The sequence below is a fragment of the Ahaetulla prasina genome, chromosome 6 (genome assembly GCF_028640845.1).
Source record: "Ahaetulla prasina isolate Xishuangbanna chromosome 6, ASM2864084v1, whole genome shotgun sequence".
NCBI lineage: Eukaryota > Metazoa > Chordata > Lepidosauria > Squamata > Colubridae > Ahaetulla > Ahaetulla prasina.
Genome location: NC_080544.1, coordinates 46,982,400 through 47,003,558, shown reverse-complemented (window position 1 = coordinate 47,003,558; position 21,159 = coordinate 46,982,400). Strand labels below are relative to the sequence as shown.

Genomic DNA, 21,159 nt, shown 5'->3' with positions numbered 1-21,159 from the left:
TGTGTGAATCAGATCAGTGCAGAATCTTATCCTATAATCAAATTTCCAGGGGTCATCAAACATGCAGTATATCCTGAACATACTAAATTTAGAAATAAATTGGAACACAATAAAATGCAGAATGCGTAGTCATCGTAAAATAATGTAATAGGTAATCTAGCCTATGCAATAGATGTACCTAAATCCTGCAAAATTCCTTACAGTTGAAAATTAAAGCTATACAATTAAAAAAAAACCAAAGGAATTGTTTTGCAGAAATTGGTTTGAAATATTAAACTGTTTAGATGTTATTAATCACGGTCTAACAACAATGTAAGAAGTTCTCCTGCCTAAATGAAACCCAGAAATTTTTTTTGTTGATCTGAAATCTCTATAATTATAACTCATAAACTCCATTCTTGGAGGATTGTTGAGAAAGGAATGGCCTTCCAGCTCCAGGTGGATGCATTTGAACAAAATTCATAATCAGGTTCCATTTTTTATTGGGGTTTTTTCTGGAGTATGGTATGGTACTCAGATTAGTCACCTTCATGGATTACCTTAATGTATAAGATGACATTCTTGATGAGATTGTATTATCAACTGTGATAGCCTTCTGAGTGGTCTTGAGTGCACTATTTATTTCATAGTTTTCACTTGGGTGGCATCACTATGCTGATATAATACAATTGGTATGCTTGAACATTATCTAAATGTAATCTAAATTTAATGGATGAGAATGGATGAGAGAGAACTAGCTGAAATTAGATTAAGAAAGAATGGGTTTGCAGATTGAAAGTGTTCCTTGATTTCTGTCCCTGGATTTCACGCATCAGCTGTGATAAGGAATGTGTTTACCTAAGTAAAGCTAATATGCTAACTGAAGCTCTTTCTGAGCTGGTAGGGCCAGAGCATTGGCTAACTATTTCTTGCTAACAAGCCAACTCACTATTGCAGTGTATTTTACATAAGGCTATCCTCATATATAAGGGACGCGGTAGCTCAGTGGCTAAGACACTGAGCTTGTCAATCAAAAAGTCGGCAGTTCAGTGGTTTGAATCCCTAATACCACATAACAGGGTGAGCTCCCATTACTAGTCCCAGCTTCTGCCAAACTAGCAGTTCAAAAGCACATAAAAAATGCAAGTAGGAAAATAGGGACCACCTTTGGTGGGAAGGTAACAATGTTCCGTGCACCTTCGGCATTTAGTCATGCCGGCCACAAGACCACAGAGATGTCTTTGGACAGCGCTGGCTCTTCAGCTTTGAAATGGAGATGAGCACCGCCCCCTAGAGTCAGGAACAACTAGCACAAATGTGCGAAGGGAACATTTACCTTATCCCAGAAAAGTATATGTAAGTTGCAATTGGTAAAAAATTCTGGACGCAGATTGTTATCCAGTGTAAGGACAAATATCACATTATGTCTACATTAAAAAATCCTGCCAATTATCTCTTAGATAGAATTTAATATGTTGATAGTGAATTTAAAGTCCAAATGGCTTGGGGATCTGATTATCTGCAATTTTAATTATGAATTCGAAAGGTTACTTCAATGAATAGGAGAGCCATTTTTGAAGATCCTCCCACTGCCAGAAGCTCAACTGTCTGAAGCATGGGAGAAGGCTGTTTTCAGTAGAATTCCAATATTATGGAATATATCTATATGTTCACCTTTTCCTCCATTCAGGAAAGGAAATTGTTTTTTATTATTTTAAGCTGTCATGAAAATTTCCAAAACAGAAAATAGGATATAAGCTTAATAATAATATGAAAAAATATGACCATGCTGAAAAAAAATTAATTAGTTATATGGATCAGATATTTAGGCTTCTGCCTCATTCCATAGTTCTTTTGACAATCCTTAGAGAAATATATAGAAGTATTATTTTCTGACAAATATCATCTTGTACTGCACCATTCAAGATAGAGGAAGCCACAAATTACTTGGTTGAGAATATGCTGCGAGTCAAATAATTTAAAGCAATGCTTGGGCAGCGTGCATTTCTAAAAAGTGATTTAGTGGAAGAAACCTGTACCTCTGAGAAGAAGTCAGATCATTCATGTGCTCTAAAGCTAACCAGATTAGTAACAGAGCAATGTCTAAGACCATTTTATTTTTTTAAAAAAAAGTGGGGGTGGGAAATGAAACAGCAATGAAGAGTTTTAGAAAAACTAGGCCAGAGAAACCTACTTAAAATAATATTGCTGAAAGAAAGAGTTCACACATCAGGAATGAAATTGAAAATATTCATTGTTTTCTTTGGCTTTTCAATCTAATGCGGTAAGGGGGGAAAAGGCCTTTTCTTATTCATTAAAAAGAGAGGGAAAAAAACCTCACTAAGTTTCCTCAACTATAGTATAAATAAGTCCAAATTACACTACAGTAAGTAATTTCCCATGATGGTACAAAGGTTGAAAGGAAAAATTATACGAGATATAATTAAATCGGTTTAATATGTGTTTTATTATATCTAATTCCATTTCTTTGGCGGAAGCTGTAAATTCATTTGAAGACAATAAAAGAAAGTTATAAGATAAAATTACTTACACATCACTTTGATGTGTGTAAACTCTATCAAATAGTGCTTCTGGTGCCATCCACTTTACAGGTAGTCGACCCTGGGCATTTAATAAGAAAGGAAAGATTAACAAATGTATTAACAAGTAGTGCGGCACATGGTAAATGTCGGTTGGCAAAGATTAATTTTTTAAACTACACTAAAAAGAAGGGAGATGCCAAAGTAACTTCGTATCTACAACATACAAAAATAAAGTCTCTCTTTACAAGATCTTGTGACTCATTCATAGTTGTGAACAACTTCAGACTTCACGTCTGAAGTCAATGGAGCAGAGGTCTTCAAACTTGCAAGCTTTAAGACCTGTGGACTTCAAGTCCCAGAATTCTCCAGTCAGCATGGCTGGCTGGAGAATTCTGGGAGTTAAAGTCCACAAGTCTTAAAGCTGCCAAGTTTGGGAACCCCTGTAATAGAGCTTCATATAGAGCTGCAATAGAGCTTCATTACAGCAGCTACAAAATATCTACATCTTTCCTGGGTTTGCCTTGTATAGATGGGTGGGCTCAGGAATATACTTTTCTGAGCTCAGGAGGTGTTATGGACGTGATGACAGGATATCAGGAAACAGGACAACTCCTTTATGGAGCTGAGGACAGGTACAGAAAAAGTTCTTGTGCTGGGTCCAAAGCAGGAGCGGGCTGCTGGGGGTTCTCAGGGGTTCGGGAGAACCTCTAGCTAAGATTCTGTGCAGTTTGGAGAACCCCCAAATCCCACTCCTGGCTGACCCCCCACCCCACCTTGCCCATCCCTCCCAGGAGTCCCCATGCGGCCCATTTTGGATGCAGGAAAGTGCAGGATGCACACGGAGGCTTAGGGAGGGGGAGAAATGGGCCTACCATAAATTTGGAAAGGCTGGAAACAGGCCCATTTCTGGCCTCCAGAGGGCCTCCAGAGCCTGGAGAGACCATTTTTGCCCTCCTGGAGGCTCAAGGAAAGCCTTCAGAGCCCGGGAAGGAAAAAAACGCCTCCCCATGCCATGGTGCAAGAGGCCAACTAAGCCACGCCTGCCATGGCCACGCCCAATCAGCAACCTGGCAGAGAACCCTTTTCTAAAATTTTTGAAGTTCATCCCTGGTCCAAAGTACTTTTGCCAGCTTTGGATCTGGGCACTGCACATTTTATGATTGTTAACTTCTATGGACCTGGAATTAAACATCCAGGGATACTAAAACATCCAGGGTTGAAAAGAAGAGAAGATAAAAGCTCATTATCTTTTATCTTGTATAAGATTCTAAACTTTCCAAAGAATTCATACAAGGATTTTATTTGACCATGTATCCAGGAATAAGTAAACTAGCCTGCAGGCATTTGCAAATGCTTTTTCAATGGCAAAATCTTCTCTACTTAATTATTGAAATTTTAAAAAATCCCAGATGGCCCCAGATCTAGCCAATGGCACTAATTACCACTCACAACAGTCCTAGAGCTAAAGACTCCAGTCCCTGGATGGATAACCACCCACTCAATTCTGTTTTCGGTCAATTATATAAAAAGATGAGACACAAATATGGTAAAAATAAACAAGCATTTATATTTTAGCAAGAGGCAAAATGTAATGATTCAGAGTATCCATTCAGGGATTTTTCTAGAAAAGTAGAGTAATTTTCTAATATTATTCATTCAGACAGTTTTCATACTGTCAACCTCTTTAGCTTTATGAATGTAGCTTTAATCAAATACACCTTTTAAAAAGCCTCATATAAGTAGCTGTCTGTGATAAGGACAGCTTATTACATTCATAAAGCTAAAGAGGTTGACAGTATGAAAACTGTCTGTATGAATACGGTATATAAATGAAGATATGGTATACTTTAACCAGGACAATGACAAGAACACCATCAAGATTCTGGGAAGCTCAATTGAAACATGGCCAATCAGAGATATTTATAGAACTAAAATCAGATGTTATCAATTACATAAAGAATGTGTCCCACAAAATCATCCACTGAATGATCTCCACAAAGCGGCATAGGCATGTATATGTGTAGGAGTCCACAATTCTGTCCCTCTCAAACATACCCACAAACTGAGAGTGAAAGAATGTTCTGCAGTTTTAACAGACACCATAAAAAAAGAGCCACTAAATTTTATCCTTTATAAAGCATCATGTAACATGTACTCTTTCAGGCTATGTAAGCAGATAACCTTCCCTTCCTAGTAAAAAGGAGTTAGACACACTTACACACTTGCCTGTTATTTTCATTCTTTGATTAAAAGTTAGGCTGCTGTACAAAAAGTCCATTAAGAATGCATTTGCTTTACTTAAATGCACTGGGAAAAGATAGTGGATCAAGTGATAAGACTGCCATTCACTTACATTAGTAGTCTTTTTATAATAATCTATATTGTTGATGTCTCTAGCTAACCCAAAGTCAGCTATTTTCATGACATTATTTTCAGTAACCAAAACATTCCTCGCTGCTAAATCTCGATGGATGCACTGAAAAAGAATACAATAAAATAAGATATAAAGAAATGAGAAACCCATCCGTAACACGATTCTCATTTTTTTAAAAAAAAATGTTATTGCTTGATACAGATACTTATATGAGACATTTACATCAATGTAAAAAAAAAAGCACTTCAGTATAATTAAAATACAAGATATTTGCATGATTCTAAAGGTTGAGGACCCACCAATTCACATACACTGATATTTTCTTTTTGCCCAACCCACCCACAAACAATAAGGTTTCTCTTGATGGAGCAAAAAATAAATAAACACCAACGAAGTCTTACAGATAACTTTAATGAAGAATCTGAAGAGTGATATACTGAGAAAAGAGAAAGATCTTTAGGAAATTCCGTTTTAAAAGATTGCTAGAAAAATAAAATTAAACATGGAGTAATAAAATAGAAGACATACTGATGTTTATTACTGGGTTCTACTTAAAATGTTCAAAAATCATTTAGAAACTAGGTTTACATTTGACTTATCTATTTTTATTCAGTCTTTATTCTTACTTTTTACTTGTGATTATTCTAATTTTATATTTGCAAAAATCTTACTCCAAAGTTTTCCCAGGACTCTGACACTTGATTGCAAAGCAAATGGATAATATTAAAAAATCTATAGAATAGATTATTAGTCTGTTAGTCTGCAGCGTAGCAGAACTGCACAATTATGTATGCTGTGATTTTTTTTTAATGTATGTTTAAATGTTCAATTTAAATAAATACAAAGTGAAGTTTATAATATTTTAAACTAGCTATGTAGGTGAAGAAAAGCCATTCTTGACCTAATTTCTTTTTCTCTACTACATGTGGAACAACACTATATTTTATGTAACTTATTATAATGAAAATTAGAGTTTTTGAAATACAGAATAAGCAAGGAATCAAATGATAGCCAATTGAAATATGGGGAAGCTTGACTGAATTGAGTCTTAATTTTGCCATCAATCCAGAGTACTCCGTGTTATATAGCTTGCAGTTCTTGGCCTTTTAAAATTAAGCTGATCTACTATTTTTATACCTTAGGCTTTGCATTTTCAGGTTTTCAAACCATGATGAACTATTCATTTGTTCTATTCATCTCTAGGGCTTAGTGTTTAATATAAAACAAATGAATGCTAATAAAATATCTTTAGAAGAATACAGAAAGAGCTGAATTGAGAACCAAGAAGCAAAAACTTAGGGCCATATGGCCAGGTGTAAGGAATAATGTAAAGAATGGTCTAATATCTACTCCCAGTAATTGTTTGAACTGGTTCTCTTACACTGAAACACACTTTATGCCAATAATGCCGTTATTAGGTGAAATTCAAGTGCAAAATTATGCTGTCACTGAAATAAGCAGTTTAAAAGGGGGATATATAAACTTATCCGATTTAACTTTCAGATTGAGGCAAAGTTTCTTTTAAATTAAACAATATCTTCCAGGAGGCATTTTAATCATTTCAAAGTTTCCCAGTAAAGTATTTATATCCTTAAAAGTATTCCAGTCATATACATCAAATGCTCTGAAAGCAATTTTCTTAAAAGCCAGTCTAGATTCTTTGGCTACTTAAAACCTGTTGATTTTATCTTCTGCTGCTGAAACACAGTACTATTGTACATGGAGATATAACATAATTAGTTTCTGTTGTTGTAATGTGAACATTTTTATAAAAAGCAATCAAATGGGAGGTAGGGAAATTTTGTTGGATTCATACATGCTATAGTAAGAAATTCAAGAAATCTATACTTCAAGAGAAGTAACTACATCCAAGCCTACTTTACCTGCAGAAAAAACTCAGTGCAGCATAAATATTGAAACAGGTAGTGGAAAATTGTATGGAATGGCAAGTCAAAAGAATCTTTGTTCGAATCATCATCTTTCCATATTAGTTTTCCAAAATTACTGTATAAATAATAATCATTATGTGCAATATAGCAGAGAAATTTGACAATGATGGTATTGAAATGGTGAATAGTTTCTGACTTTTAGGATCAACTATCCACAGTAAAGGAACAAGCAGCTCAGAAATATGTCACAGACTAGCATTGGTTGAAAAGCCATGAGGGCCTTGGAAAAGGCCATGATGTATCTATATTTACAAAAATCAGAACTGCACAAATCATGGTATATTCTGTGACACTATATGGAAGTGAAAATGAGCTTTAGAGAAGCAGGCTATGAAGAGTTTTTACACCTTTGAACTGTAATATTCAGAATATCATGGACATCTAATAAAACAGGCTGAAGGATGATCAAAGAAAGAACCCAGAATTCTCACTCAAGGCACAAAGGACCAAGCTCAAATTATCCTACTTCAGACACATTATGCAAAGACCCAGCTTTCTGGAAAAAAGCTTTAATGCTGGAAAAGGTGGGAGGAAAGGAAAGAAGAGGATAACAAGCAACAAAATGGATGGATCCAGTTATGGTGGTTACACCATTGGGAGACTTGAAAGAACAGGTTAGAAATACAAAAACAACTTGTTCGCATGTAATCCATCCATCCATCAATCAATTGCATAAAAATAAGAATTATTGAGAAAATTAAACAAAGTGCCTGGAATTCTGGACAGCAGAAGATAAATGCTAACCCTGCTGTTTCAATGATCGTTACTTATAGTATCTTGTTTCTCCAAAAAGATGACCCACCTTGAAAAGAAGCCCTATCACATTTTTGAGTGCATGCAATCAAATTAAGCTCCGCCCACAAAACTAGCCCTAATTAAGACTCGCCCACTACAGGGTGCAGGGGGTGGGGTGAGGCACACAGGTAAAAAATAAGCTAGGGTGGGCATGGGGGGTGGAGCTGCCCTACTTACCAGGCTTCGCACACCCCAACACCTGCCTCATGTTCTTCTGTGGCCGCTTCTTCTGCGTCCGCTTGCCACCACTTGCACGCATTGTCCTGGCCTCCGTTTTGCCTTCAGATGCCTGCTGGAAGTCATCTCCAGCCAATAACAGAGCTCCAGATGGATCTAGAGCTCTGTTATCAACTGCAGAGGCCTTCCAGCAGATACCTAAAGGTAAAACAGAGGCTGGGGCAATGAGTGTGAGTGGCAGCAAGCGGACGCAGAAGTGCACCAGCAGCCGGTTCCTGGTGGGCGGGGCTGTCAGTGCCACCGCCACAAGGTGAGTCAGTAATTAGAACCCTCCAAAAAGAAGGCCTGACCATTTTTTCTGGAGTTAAAAGAAAATAAGACCCGTCCTTCTTTTTGGAGAAACACAGTAATAATGGGACACAACCCCTTTCTGAGCATATCTCCAGAATTTAGAAGCAAACAGCTGTATTTTCATTATATTTCTTACATTTCCTGATATTTTCAAATTCATAGTCATATTTTAATTAATTTATAAGATAGTATAACTATTAATTTTCAAAGGTAGATAATCTAACGCCTCAAAATTTTATTTATTTATTTATTTATTTATTCGCATTTTTATACCGCCCTATCTCCCAAGGGACTCAATTTTGGAAATTAATTTTTATATAATATTTATTGCGATAGGTTATAAACTCCTAGCAAATTCTAAAAGTAAATTGAAATTCTTTTTAATAGAATGTATTAAGATTGAAAAAAAATTAATATATAATCATTTTATTAAACAAGGCTAAATTAAATATTATTCCAAGCTGGAAATGATGCAGTCACTCAAATATACTATTTCACCTGTAAAACTGAACATGTGGATTTAATTTATTATAAATACTAACTATGTTTTTCTAAAAAAAATTATGTGGATTCCTTCTTGCCATTCTTACTCATCTACTTAGCAAGACTCCTTAACTGGCTATGATTAACTTCACAAAAGTATCTATATATGTCTATTGGACTTTTACTCTATATATTTTTAAAAAAATAAGTTGATGGAGTCTGCAAATAGAGAAACTGTACAAAATAAAAAATTGTAACATGGTTTTGTGATATAGTGGTTCCCTTTTTATTAAAAGCAATTTTGTTTATTAATTTTGTAGCTTTTTGTAGCTCATCAGCTTTTAGAGTCCATTTTTAATTACTAATCATTTAGAAATTAAAGGGAGGACAATAGAAATAAATATTGTTTTATGTTATGATCACAAAAGAAAAAATATTCTAAAAAATCTGAAGGCATTTTATACAATGTTCTAAAGAAACAGTTTTCCTTTTTATATTTATGACAAGCATTTTATCACCAGAAATCTTGAAAAGGAGTTCTATTTAAAGATCTGACTGAAAAAATTGCAATTAATTTCCCATTTTATTTGGAAATCAATACATCTGCAATGGCAGCATTATGTGGTCATGAGCAGGTCATAACATCATTGAGAAGCTATTTAAGTTTAAAGACTAGTGAGAAATAGTCACTAGATTGGCACAGAATATTTCAAAGCAATAATTATTATTATTATTTTAGAATTCTGGATTTTAAATAAAACTCCATAAATAACAGTACATGTAGGAGTTCTATTCTTTCTGATAAATTAATTGGAATCTTTACACTAGAATTTAATATTAAGTCTGGTGTATTTGTACAATTTACACTAACTCTCCTGCAATACAAAATGTGGAATTTAATCTCTTTAATAGTTAGAATTCACTTAGTTTATCTATGCCTTTCTCATCTCTTCTAGTGATATAACAGGTTAAGGGGGGGAAAGAAATTTATCTAGTTCTTGATTCAGTATTATTAAAGTTGTTTCTCCCTCATGTGATAGATATATCATCATACATAAACTATATACATATTTTCCATCACTTTTCAGCCTATTAAGCAGGGGATTATCATATGCTGTTTACAGACCCAATTACCCAAGAAACTTAATTATCACTTAAATTGAATGAGATCAGCAATTTTTTAAGTAGTTGAATATAAGAATATAGCAGTGAATCTTAGAATTACATTGTTTCAGATTCTAAATGGAAATTAACCATTCATTCACTTTTTGTGGACTTTTTTTTATACCAGCTTACATGCTTGAAACTTGAAACAGAAATGAGTAGCACTCTTTTTATGTTCAGTTCAAGGTTCAAGTTCCAAGTTCAAAGCCTTTATTGTCATTATACATCACAATTGGTTTAGCCTCTATTGGTGCAGCCCATACAAGAATATAAGACAATATGAGTAGTATAAAGAGTAATCCTTATACAAGTAGTTAGGAAAAAAGTCATACGTTTCCATATGTACGTCATATTCTGTGCAACATGTATATTACTCTGGTGTATGATCTTATATCATGATATATACATATTACACACTATACTGGCACCAATGAAATTCATCATATTAATCTGTTTGTGGTGCTATATTGTGTTTAGGAATCTGACAGCCCATGGGTAGAAGCTGTTTTTAAACCTGTTTGTCCAGCTGGCTATACTTCTGTGTCTTCTGCCCGATGGTAAAAGTGAAAAGAGATACTGGCCAGGGTATGAATTATCCCTTAGTATCTTCCTTACTCTGAGACTTGGCGATGTCATCAGGGGTGTTAGGGGGAAACCAACGGTTTCTTGTGCCGAATTAATCACTCTCTATAGTGCCTTCCTGTCTGCGGCTGATAAACCAACATACCATACTGTTATACAGTATATGAGGACACTTTCTATTGTGGACCGATAGAAAGAAGTCATCAGCTGTTATTCCAGCTGATTTTTCCGCAGGACTCTAAGGAAATGAAGTCTCTGCTGAGCCTTACTAATCACCAGGGACTTTTTCCAGGTGAGGTCTTAGTCAATGAGCACTCCCAAGAATTTAAAAGAGGAAACCCTCTCCATACGGCCCCCCTTGATATACATTAGGGCAGGTTCTTCTCTTTACTTCTGGAAATCCAGCACTATCTCCTTTGTCTTGCTAGTGTTTAGATGTAGGTTGTTTTTTGAACACCATGTGGATAGCTTCTGGACTTCTTCCCTGTATACTGATTCGTCCCCTCCAGTTATAAGACCCAGCACTGTTGTGTCATCTGCAAACTTTATTATGATGTTGGATGGATCAGAGGATATGCAGCCATGTGTATACGGCGAGTAGAGGTAGGGGCTGAGCCACACCCCTGAGGGGAGCCTGTGCTGAACTTCAGGGTAAAAGATGTAAAGGACCCAGCCCTTACTGTTTGTGAGCAATCCGTCAGGAAGTCTTTGATCCAGTCACAAGTGAGGGGAGGGAAATTCAGGTCAGTCAGCTTTTCAATGAGAATGCCTCATAAGATGGTATTAAAGGCCAAACTATATAGTCTATAAAAAGCATTCTGACATAATTCCCAGATTTCTCAAGGTGTATCAGTACAATATGTAGAACAGTGGCGATGGAGTCCCCTGTCGATCTGTTGCTTCTATAAGCAAACTGGTGTTGATCGAAATTTGGTGGAAGACAGGACCTGAAGTGTTGTAGGACTAGTCTCTCAAAGCACTTCATCACTATGGATGTCAGGGCAATGGGTCTATAATCATTCAGGCTGTTTATGGCTGCTTTCTTTGGAACTGGGATAATTGTGGCTGCTTTCAAACATGATGGGACTCTAGCTAGATGCAGGGAGATGTTAAAAATCCTTGTCAGGACCCATTGATTGATCAGCACAGGATTTTACCAGTTTCCCCAGCACCTCGTCTGGACCTGCAGCTTTGTTGGATTTTATGGCCTTTAGCACAGCTCTCACTTGATGTTCATGCAGGGTTAGTGGCTGGAGGTTAGAAGGCCTTTGGACTAGAGCGACAGAGACAGGTCTTTCAACCTCAAAGTGGGCAAAGAAGCTATTCAGCTCCTCCACCAGCAGGGTATCAGTGTTGGCTATTTTCATTGTATTGCCCTTATAGTTGGTTAGCTGTTGTAGGCCCTGTCACACCTGTCTTGAGTTATTATCTTCCAGATGCTTCTCTACCTTTCGTCTGGATTTCTGTTTAGCTGCCTTAATGCCTCTCCTCAAGTTGGCCCTGGCCTCGTTGAATTTGTCTTCATTTCCCGCCTTGAAGGTGGAATTTCAGGCTCTCAGAAGTGTTGACATTCAGAATTTACGATTACGTCACTAATTATTAGAACATTATGGTCTTAATCAATGAGGCAAGTTTCAAAGTTACATTTTGTTAACTGCCCAGTGAAAGCAATTATTCGTAAAAACTCTTAAGTTCATCTGGTGATAACATTTTCTTTTTCCTGTTCTCAATTTCAAACAAGCATAACATACAATTTGTCCCTTCACACACATGTTAGAAAACACTAATATTTTTTATTTTCCTTATTGCTCCGCAGATATACAATCATTTACCCTGAAATTATTTATAAATGTTGGTATTATATTAGGGTTGATTTATAAACAAAATACATTTATTTATAAATTTAGATAGGAGTATTGAGCTGATTTATCCTCTGGCCCAAGCATGTATGGACAGGGGTCTGCAATCTAAATTCTGCTCCTATAATTTATTTATTTAGTGGTTTTAGTGGCCCATCTTACATACATGAAATAAACAGGATGTCTTATGTTGGCAAGTGAACAAATACGTTTTTCACCATATTTTGGCTCTCTTGCCAGTGGTTATTGGCCCTCATTTCTCTGTATATGTAAATGCAGAGGAAGAAGCAGTTGACTGAAGCTGTATCTTTCATGTCTACTGAAACCAAGCTGTATTGGTCATGTCTAGATACTGTCGTCCAAGTATCTAGACTTCTATTTTTGGAAGAGAAATTTATTAAAGCGAGCCAATTTGATATAGTGGTTAAGGTAGCATGCTAGAAACCAGCAGACTATGTGAAAGCTATCTTTGGGCAAATGACTCTCTCTCTCTCTCTCTCTCAGCTCTAAGAAACAGGAAATGACAAATAACTTCTGAAATATTGCTAATATTTTTGGGGGGGAGGAGGATACGGATATTCCTGTCTGCTAGAAAAATGTGCATTATTTCTGAAATAGTATTGGATTGCTAAATGTCCAAAAGTAATAGAATGAACAAATACAGAGATCTTAATTTATGAAGTACCAGCCTGATCAGTTTTTAATTCTCATTTTGAAGGTTTATATACCATGACTATGTTCTCATAGACCTATTGAAACCACATCAATGTAATCAGTTGTTTTGTTACATATATGTTTTGTATAAGAAAGTGCTGGGACTCTTTTGTATCATATGCTGATCTTATTCTTTAAATGTAAAAAACTGCTCTTTCAGGCTGGGAAATAACATCCTTACATGACAATATCAAACTTCAATGAAACACTAAAAAAAACTGCACTAGCTTACCTTTTGTGATGCTAAATATTCCATCCCTCTTGCCAACTGGTATGTACATGAGACTAAGTCTTTGAATGTCATCTGCTCTTCAGGGACCCTGTTAATATCAAATGAATATTCCATTCCTGGTGGACGCCGGGCTCGCAGATATTCTCGCAAATTCCCTTTGGAAGCATATTCCACAAGCACATATAGAGGCCCTTTAAAGTAAGCAAATGTACAGCATGAGGAGATACTGTTGTGATTCAACATATCTATAATACGACCAGCCCAACATACACGGAAAAGGCAAACCTTTTGAAAATATTTTTTTGTGTTTCACTATTATATCATCTAAATCATGGGTATCAAACTTGGGGCGTCACGTTGCAGTCATGTGACGCCCCAAGTTTGTATCGTGACATTTTTCCCCTTTGCAAAGCTCGGGTGGGCGTGTCCTGCATGTGATACATCAGGCCTGCGGGCTGCCAATTTGATAACCCTGATCTAGACCATGATATACATAGTGAAAGATATACATTGATCATTAGGATTAAAATGTTATTTAAAAGTTGGGGGGCAATATAATCCTTGCATTTTCTTCTCATAGAAAGTAGATTAAGATATTAGAAAATGAATCTAAAAGCAAAACAAAGCAAAATTATTCCCCTGCATTTCTTTTTATCTCTCTTCATTAAGAGAGAGTCTTTATGCAATTATCCATATTAATTGTACAGTTTAGTATTTCACATAAATACTACACTTGCTCTCCTGCAACTTTCCCACAGACTCTAGGAAATTAGAATAGAAAATCCATCAATGGAGTGAGTGCAGTTAATAACTTTTCCAACTTCTGGGTTGGAGGGAATTACAGTGCACAGCAAGGGAAAGAAGGGTGGAGAGATCTAATAATACTCCTAATACTGTAATACAGTTATGTGGCAGAATTAATGATGTGGAAAGTGACATCTATGTCCAAGCACACTATTTCTGAGTTATGTTGTTTTTTTTCCAAGCAAAGTACAAGTATGCTATTTATCAGAGTGTCTTTACTGCCCCTCGGTAGTATATAGCTTCTGTGGAATGAAAAAAAAGCTCCATATTGCACAATAAAATGACATTGTTTCAGCACCTTTAGATTGCAAGATCCAAATGACACTCACCATCCTGAGTGCATGCTCCCAAAAGATTGATGATATTTTTGTGTTTCCCAATCATCTTCATCATCTCCATCTCAGACACCAGGTCAGACAAATCTTTCTCTGTGGCATCATCTTTGCAAGACAGAACAAGTGCCATGCAGTTTTAAACAATGTACAAACTCAACTCACTTTTCCATTAACTGATCTATTGAACAGATTATCCAGCTAGTAAAATGGCAGTTCTAGACCAAATCTTTAGTCCTTGCATTAATTTATACTGGCCAACCTCTTAGAAGAGCTGAAAGTAGCTTGTTTCCTTCCCAAGGAAATAAGACTATGGTCTGTTAGGTATTCTTCCTCCTTTGGTTTGTTTTTGCTACAGAGATCCAGGAGGGGAATCTAAACAATATTCCTGATCTTTCACCATATAAAGAGAGACCAGGTATAAATTTAGATTACAAGAAGCTGGCTATGTATCTATATGACTATAAATGCATAATAGCAGAATAAGACTTAAACACACTTCTATGAGCGATAAGGTATGGATTCTATTAAACCAGAGTAACTTGTTGTAAAGTTGTCTTGGCTTTGAAAATATCGCCTTTACAGTATATCTTATTTTTATATATCTAATCAGAAGTAAACCCAAATGAGATCAGGAAAACTGTGGATAGGATTGTAATCTTGGTGTTATACAAGAAACATAACAATTATTAGCAACAAATCCATTTTATTATCTCAACCCCTTCCCCCAACACGCATACTGTTTTATAAGACTTGTATCTGAGAAAGTATGGGCCTATCACCCATGTTTGTACACGAGTGTCATTCATCAGTAAAGCTTCACATATATTAAGATGAAATTTCAGGATTTCTCATCACCACACTTTTATGTGCTTTCTTTATAAACGTTTGCTCTTTTTTGTTTGTTTGTTTGTTTCAAAAAGTTTTGGATGATGTCCAAAAATTTATTTTGCTATGGATTCCTCAAATTAATATTCAATAAACCAATGACCGCATACAGCAATGTGATTAAATCAACCATAAACCTTTTTTTGCCTTGTTTGTAATTTTTGTGTGAGTGCCTTTGAATTAGTCCCTAAAATTTTCTTGGCAGCATTTTTCAGAAGTGGTTTGCCATTGCTTTCTTCCCAAGGCTGAAAGAGAGTGACTGGCCAATGGTCAGTCAGCTGACTTTGTGCGTAAGGACGGACTAGAACTCACTGTCTCTTGCTTTCCAGCTTGATCACTACACAAATAGGCTCTCTTTGTAAATAGCCACTACTAAAATTAAATATACTGCCAAATAAATTGATTTACTAGGAAAACTCTACATGGGGCTCCCCTTGAGGTGCACCCGGAGGCTCCAGTTAGTTCAGAATGCGGCTGCGCGGGTGATAGAGGGAGCCCCTCGTGGCTCCCATGTGACACCTCTCCTGCGCAGACTGCACTGGCTACCTGTGGTCTTCCGGGTGCGCTTCAAGGTTTTGGTGACTATCTTCAAAGCGCTCCATGGCATAGGGCTGGGATACTTACGGGACCGTCTGCTGCTACCGAATACCTCTCACCGACCCGTGCGCTCTCACAGAGAGGGTCTCCTCAGGGTGCCATCGGCCAGACAGTGCCGGCTGGCGACACCCAGGGGAAGGGCCTTTTCTGTGGGGGCTCCCACCCTCTGGAATGAGCTTCCCCCAGGACTTCGCCAACTTCCCGACCTCCGAACCTTTCGCTGTGAGCTTAAGACACATCTATTTATTTGCGCAGGACTGGACTAGATTTTAAATCCAAATTGGTTTTAATGGGGATTTTATTATTTTTATTATTATTTTTATTTTAATTATTTTAATTATTCGACCAATTATAATAAGTTTTTTAATGGATGTTTTATTTGTATTTATATGTGTTTTTATCTGGTTGTGAACCGCCCTGAGTCCCTAGGGAGATAGGGCGGTATAAAAATATGAAAAATAAAATAAATAATAAATAATAAATAAATAAATAAAACTGCTGAAGCCCACAGTGAACGAAATGAATTTTGGGCTTCTACAGTTTATGAGTTCAGAGACCACAAGATTAAGAAATATGATTTGCAGAACTTGTCACTTGATTCTTTACCTTTCAACATTTTCACTGCAACAGTAACCGCTTCTTTGGGCCTCTCTTTGTCGATGCCCATTGCTTCTGCCATGACTACTTGACCAAAGCATCCTTCCCCAAGAGGCTTCCCTAGCGTCAACCTGGGATGTAAATCAAGGATTAGCATAAAGCATCTGATGAACAGTTGAAATCAGTGAAATACAAGAGTGAAACATAAAAGAACCTTTCAGCAAATCGTTTTGACTTGGACAGTTCTTACAAAGAACTAACAAGGGTATTAAAATACATCCAGACGTTTGGGCACGTTCTTCCATTCAGCTTTTGAAATACGGAATCTGTGTGTAATTAATACTTATTGGCAACATTTTCTCATATACTTGGAAGTACCAAAACAGGATTTTATAGCTTGCTTGAATTCTGAAAAATGTCACTGTGATTCTGTATCTTAAAAGCACAGAACGTTTTGTCCCGAGATCAGGAATATAACTATGGGTTATGGAATGTCAACAGATCAAATGGCTATTCAAGGCTTGCAACATTTTTTTAATATTCTTGTGGAATGGACAATGATATCTACTGTCGGTATGTTTTCCGATCAGTGTGAATGCACAATGTTTTCTTTCATATAAAATTAAATGTCCATGCCATAAAACCACAGTACCCTGTTTCCCCCAAAATAAGACATCCCCTGATAATAAGACCAATCTGGCTTTTGAGCACATGGCAATAAGGCTAAGCGCTTATTTCAGGGTTCCAAAAAATATAAGACAGGGTCTTATTTTCGGGGAAACACGGTAAACGTTCTTTAAAAATAAAGTTTTAACTGAAAAAGCTTTTTTTAATTTAATCATGTTAATATTAATGAATATATCTGTTATGAAAATGTCTGCTACTTCGACAATAGACAAAGACTAAAGGGTTGTATGCTTAGTTGAGATCATGCTGTGCTCGTTCCGAAACTAAAATTGAATTTAAGATCTTGGCAGAAAGCAAACATTTGCATTGGAAAATGACTAATTTATGTGTTCTTGTGCTTCTTATATGAGTTTAAACAATGTCGTCTTTGTGAACCTACAGCCCCCCCAATCTAATAAACCTCGGTTTAAAGAGCTTCTTTCATTACAAATCTGGTCCACCAGCATTTATGCTGAATGCTGTTTTAAGTGTTTAATGCGTTAAGATTTTCCGCATTAATGTTCGCCTCAGGGAAAGGATGGCAGAGTTATGCATACAACCCCCACTGTTGACTAGAATCTTGCAGGTGGCAAGTGAAATGTATGGCATTAGCTTTCATTCACCTAATTACGAGTATTTCCATAAATATACATGAAATGCCAAAAAGCAAACTGTTCAGGGATAAATTTTAAAAATGAGTTGTTTGAAGTTTTCAAAAAATAAAATGAGGTGAATTCTAAAAACTGGATTACATGCATCCAAAAGGTTTAACTTTGGTTAACAATGAGGGCCAACCAGGGTTTTGTTTAAGGTCAGAACCAAGCTTTCTTCATTTATAATATACAAAAGAAAAAGGGGAGAAATCCCTGCATACTATGACCAGTTTATTGCCCTGCTTTGTTACAGCATTAGTAAATATGTAAAATTCTTCTGGATGAGGGATATGAGGACTGAAAGACTGAAAGATCATTTTCTTTCATAATTACTTACTTATCTCTTGGGAATTCCCATTTTGGGTCTTCTGGTAGTTCATATTCTGAAACTCCAGCCAACATGGGAGTATCAGCATTGGAAGAAAGACGGGTAGTAATTCTCACCAATGGTGTGTTGGAGTTCATAGAAGAGCTTGATTCTGCAGACACCTGTTATTTGAATACAAGATGCAAAAAGGAGATGTAATTTGGGCCCAACTGTTGCAAACTGGCACTAGAAAAGAGGACAGCCAGCTCACGGGTACTACTCGGTTTCTGAAAGGGAGTAGATGCACTACTCACAATTGTAATATCCTGGTGGGAATCTTACTATTAAAACACTTCTTTTAACTAACTTCATATTAAATTAATTATAGATCCAAATTTTCTTTAATGAATTTTGAATAGAAGTTTATATTATTTACTAACTGTATTTGTAACAATCTTTCATCCTTATCGTCCCAAAACATATTTTTAAAATATGCTGTGATTATCCTTATCCTCCTCCCACTACTCCTGTTCCTCTTCCTCCTTTTTAAAAGAGAAAATAAAGCTCAGCAGACTATCTATTCTACCCATTCATACAATTTTAGAAATTTATTCAGACTTATTAAATTTGAACAAGAGACTTTGCAATAATTTACAAGAGGAGTACACTTTATGAATGTGACACTGATCAATTCATCCATTTCCATATTATAAGATGTAAGTAATTAATTTTGTATTTATTTATTTTTATTTATTTAGGATTATTTTATTTTTATAAATCACTCAAGACTGCAAACATATCCAACACACCTTTCTGCTCCTACTGTGCCCACAACAACAACCCTGTGGGGTAGGTTGGGCTGAGATAGAGTGACTGGGCCACAGCTGTTTTTCATGGCTAAGCAGGACTAGAATTCCTGGTTTCCTACTTTCTAACCTAGTGCCTCTATCACTAGTTATGTTTGAATGTAACTTCAGTTGGATCATCTATTTATATTGTGATTATATGCAGACGCACATCCCAATCCACTCACTTTTCAGTCTTACTCTCATACATGCAAAAATAAAGTGGGAAACGTTCAGGACACCCCCTTCCCATTTCAATATTAAACATTCAACCAAAGCCAAACAAAGAAAAATTGTTTTCTTAAACACTGTTGGATTATGACCCTGCAAAGCTGCCATTCAAAATATGGAGATACATATCATTTCTTGCAACATAATCTGAGAATCATTCTGGAATATATTGCCTCAGTGAATGTCTTTCATTTATGATCTGATATGACTGTTAGATGAATAGATTTTTTTTATTCCTAATTCAAAAGTAAAATTTAGCATCCATTTATGAGCTGTTTAACTAACAATATTTATTTTATAAACATGTAATACAGTTTGAAACCTTTCTCTACAAATTCTGTAATAGAGACACCCCAAAGAAGAGAGCAATGATATCCTGTAAGAACCCATGTCCCACAAATACCTCTTTTGGTGTCTTAGTTTCCTTATTCCAGCTGACACGATACTACATGAAACTAGAACATGCTGTTAAATAAAGCAGTGCTCTCTTGTATGAATCTAGTTGACAAGAATCTCTCTGTGCTCCACAGAGATTCCGTATAAATTCTTAGAAAGGTAAAGGTGAAAAAGGGAAGAGTTCAGCCTAGAAGAAAAATTAATGGTATAGTTGCCCAGAGTCACCCTGTTGAGGTGAGTGACCATAGAATTTAAATAAAAATAAACAAGCATACACATAAATAAAGAAGACCTGGGGCAAGACAGGACAGCCTTGAGAGACATCAGGTAAACATCATCTGATGCTTTCTGTTTTAATATCAATAACTAATTGTTCCCCTATCCACACATATTTAAGTATGTTAATTACACATTTATTTAATCAGCTCACCATGCATGTGTTATGTATTCCTGCTTGCCTTGCAAATGCTATGCTTTGTGAAATGGTTGTGTCCACCATTCTTTCTTTTTTAGAAGGAGCAGGGGTTGAGGGGAGAAATAAACAATTCATCCATGGCAGCTATTTAGGGAGATGCTTTAGATGTTAAAATATTTATGATTGCTCACCATTTTTAATTATTCTGGAATTTTACCATGGGGGGGGGAAGCAGATTGTTATGGAAACTGGTAGTAAAATTAAAACAAATGTAGCTTAGGGCCATGTGAGAAATGATAGAAGACAGCTTGATGTAAAATATGCTGTTACTAAACAACAGGGATAATCACATGAAAAAACAAAGGGGGAATTATTTTAATATGAATTCAAACCTGTCAAAAAGTTATGCTCACGTTGACCAAAACAAGACCAGGACTATCCTCAGTTAAATGACAGAATAGTTGTCCAGGCTACTATAGAAAAACATTTAGATAAAAAATGTGTTTTTCCAAAGCCACTCCTTATTTTTAACAATACAGAACAATGATTGTTTTTAACGTAAACTGAAATTCCTTATATGAGATACACATATATATTAGAAAAGGATTTGAAGATTGTTCATTGCATAAAATTGTTAACAATTACAATACACAGCTCAAAAGTTTTATTTCTTTCAAAGCAGAAAGTGACCCTAGCCTCACATGGAAAAGTCTACTTAAAACTGCTTAAAACTATATTACGTATAATGAAGTTCTAGAAAAGCTAGTGAAACTTGGTTAATCCCTTTTGAGATCAAATCTGTATAGTCAATTAAACTTTTAATTTAAATAAAATATACACAGTTTATAACAAAAACACATTTCCTTTATAGCAATTATTAATCTGTGTGTGAGAGTGTGTGCATAAGTGTGATGATGCTAGAAATAGATAGATAGATAGATAGATAGATAGATAGATAGATAGATAGATAGATAGATAGATAGATAGATGAGAGAGAGAGAGAGAGAGAGAGAGAGAAAGAGAGAGGGATGGCAGGCAGGCAGAAAGACATAAAGCTAGATAGATGGAAAGGCAGAAAGATACACAAATAGGCAGATAGATAGATATAAAACGAACAAGTGAATCTCAAAGATAAATACATCTTTTGATTATTTATGGAGTAAAACTATTACAGAAGGTAAAGGACAATTAATGCCTATTTCTATGTAAAACAGTTGTACAGGTTG

The 21,159-nt window shown here is 36.0% G+C and overlaps 1 protein-coding gene across 15 annotated transcripts in view; it reads right to left on the bottom strand.

Annotated features, from left to right (window-relative positions):
• FGFR2 (fibroblast growth factor receptor 2) overlaps positions 1–21,159 on the bottom strand; it is a 173,696-nt gene that overhangs the window by 10,871 nt on the left and 141,666 nt on the right. For all 15 annotated transcript variants that reach the window (XM_058188393.1, XM_058188394.1, XM_058188390.1 and 12 more), the window contains 6 exons: positions 18,077–18,228; positions 16,430–16,551; positions 14,336–14,446; positions 13,203–13,393; positions 4,876–4,998; positions 2,531–2,601 (listed from right to left, as the gene is read on the bottom strand). In XM_058188393.1, the coding sequence (XP_058044376.1) occupies positions 2,531–2,601; positions 4,876–4,998; positions 13,203–13,393; positions 14,336–14,446; positions 16,430–16,551; positions 18,077–18,228 (770 nt within the window). The remainder of the gene's footprint in view (positions 1–2,530; positions 2,602–4,875; positions 4,999–13,202; positions 13,394–14,335; positions 14,447–16,429; positions 16,552–18,076; positions 18,229–21,159) is intronic.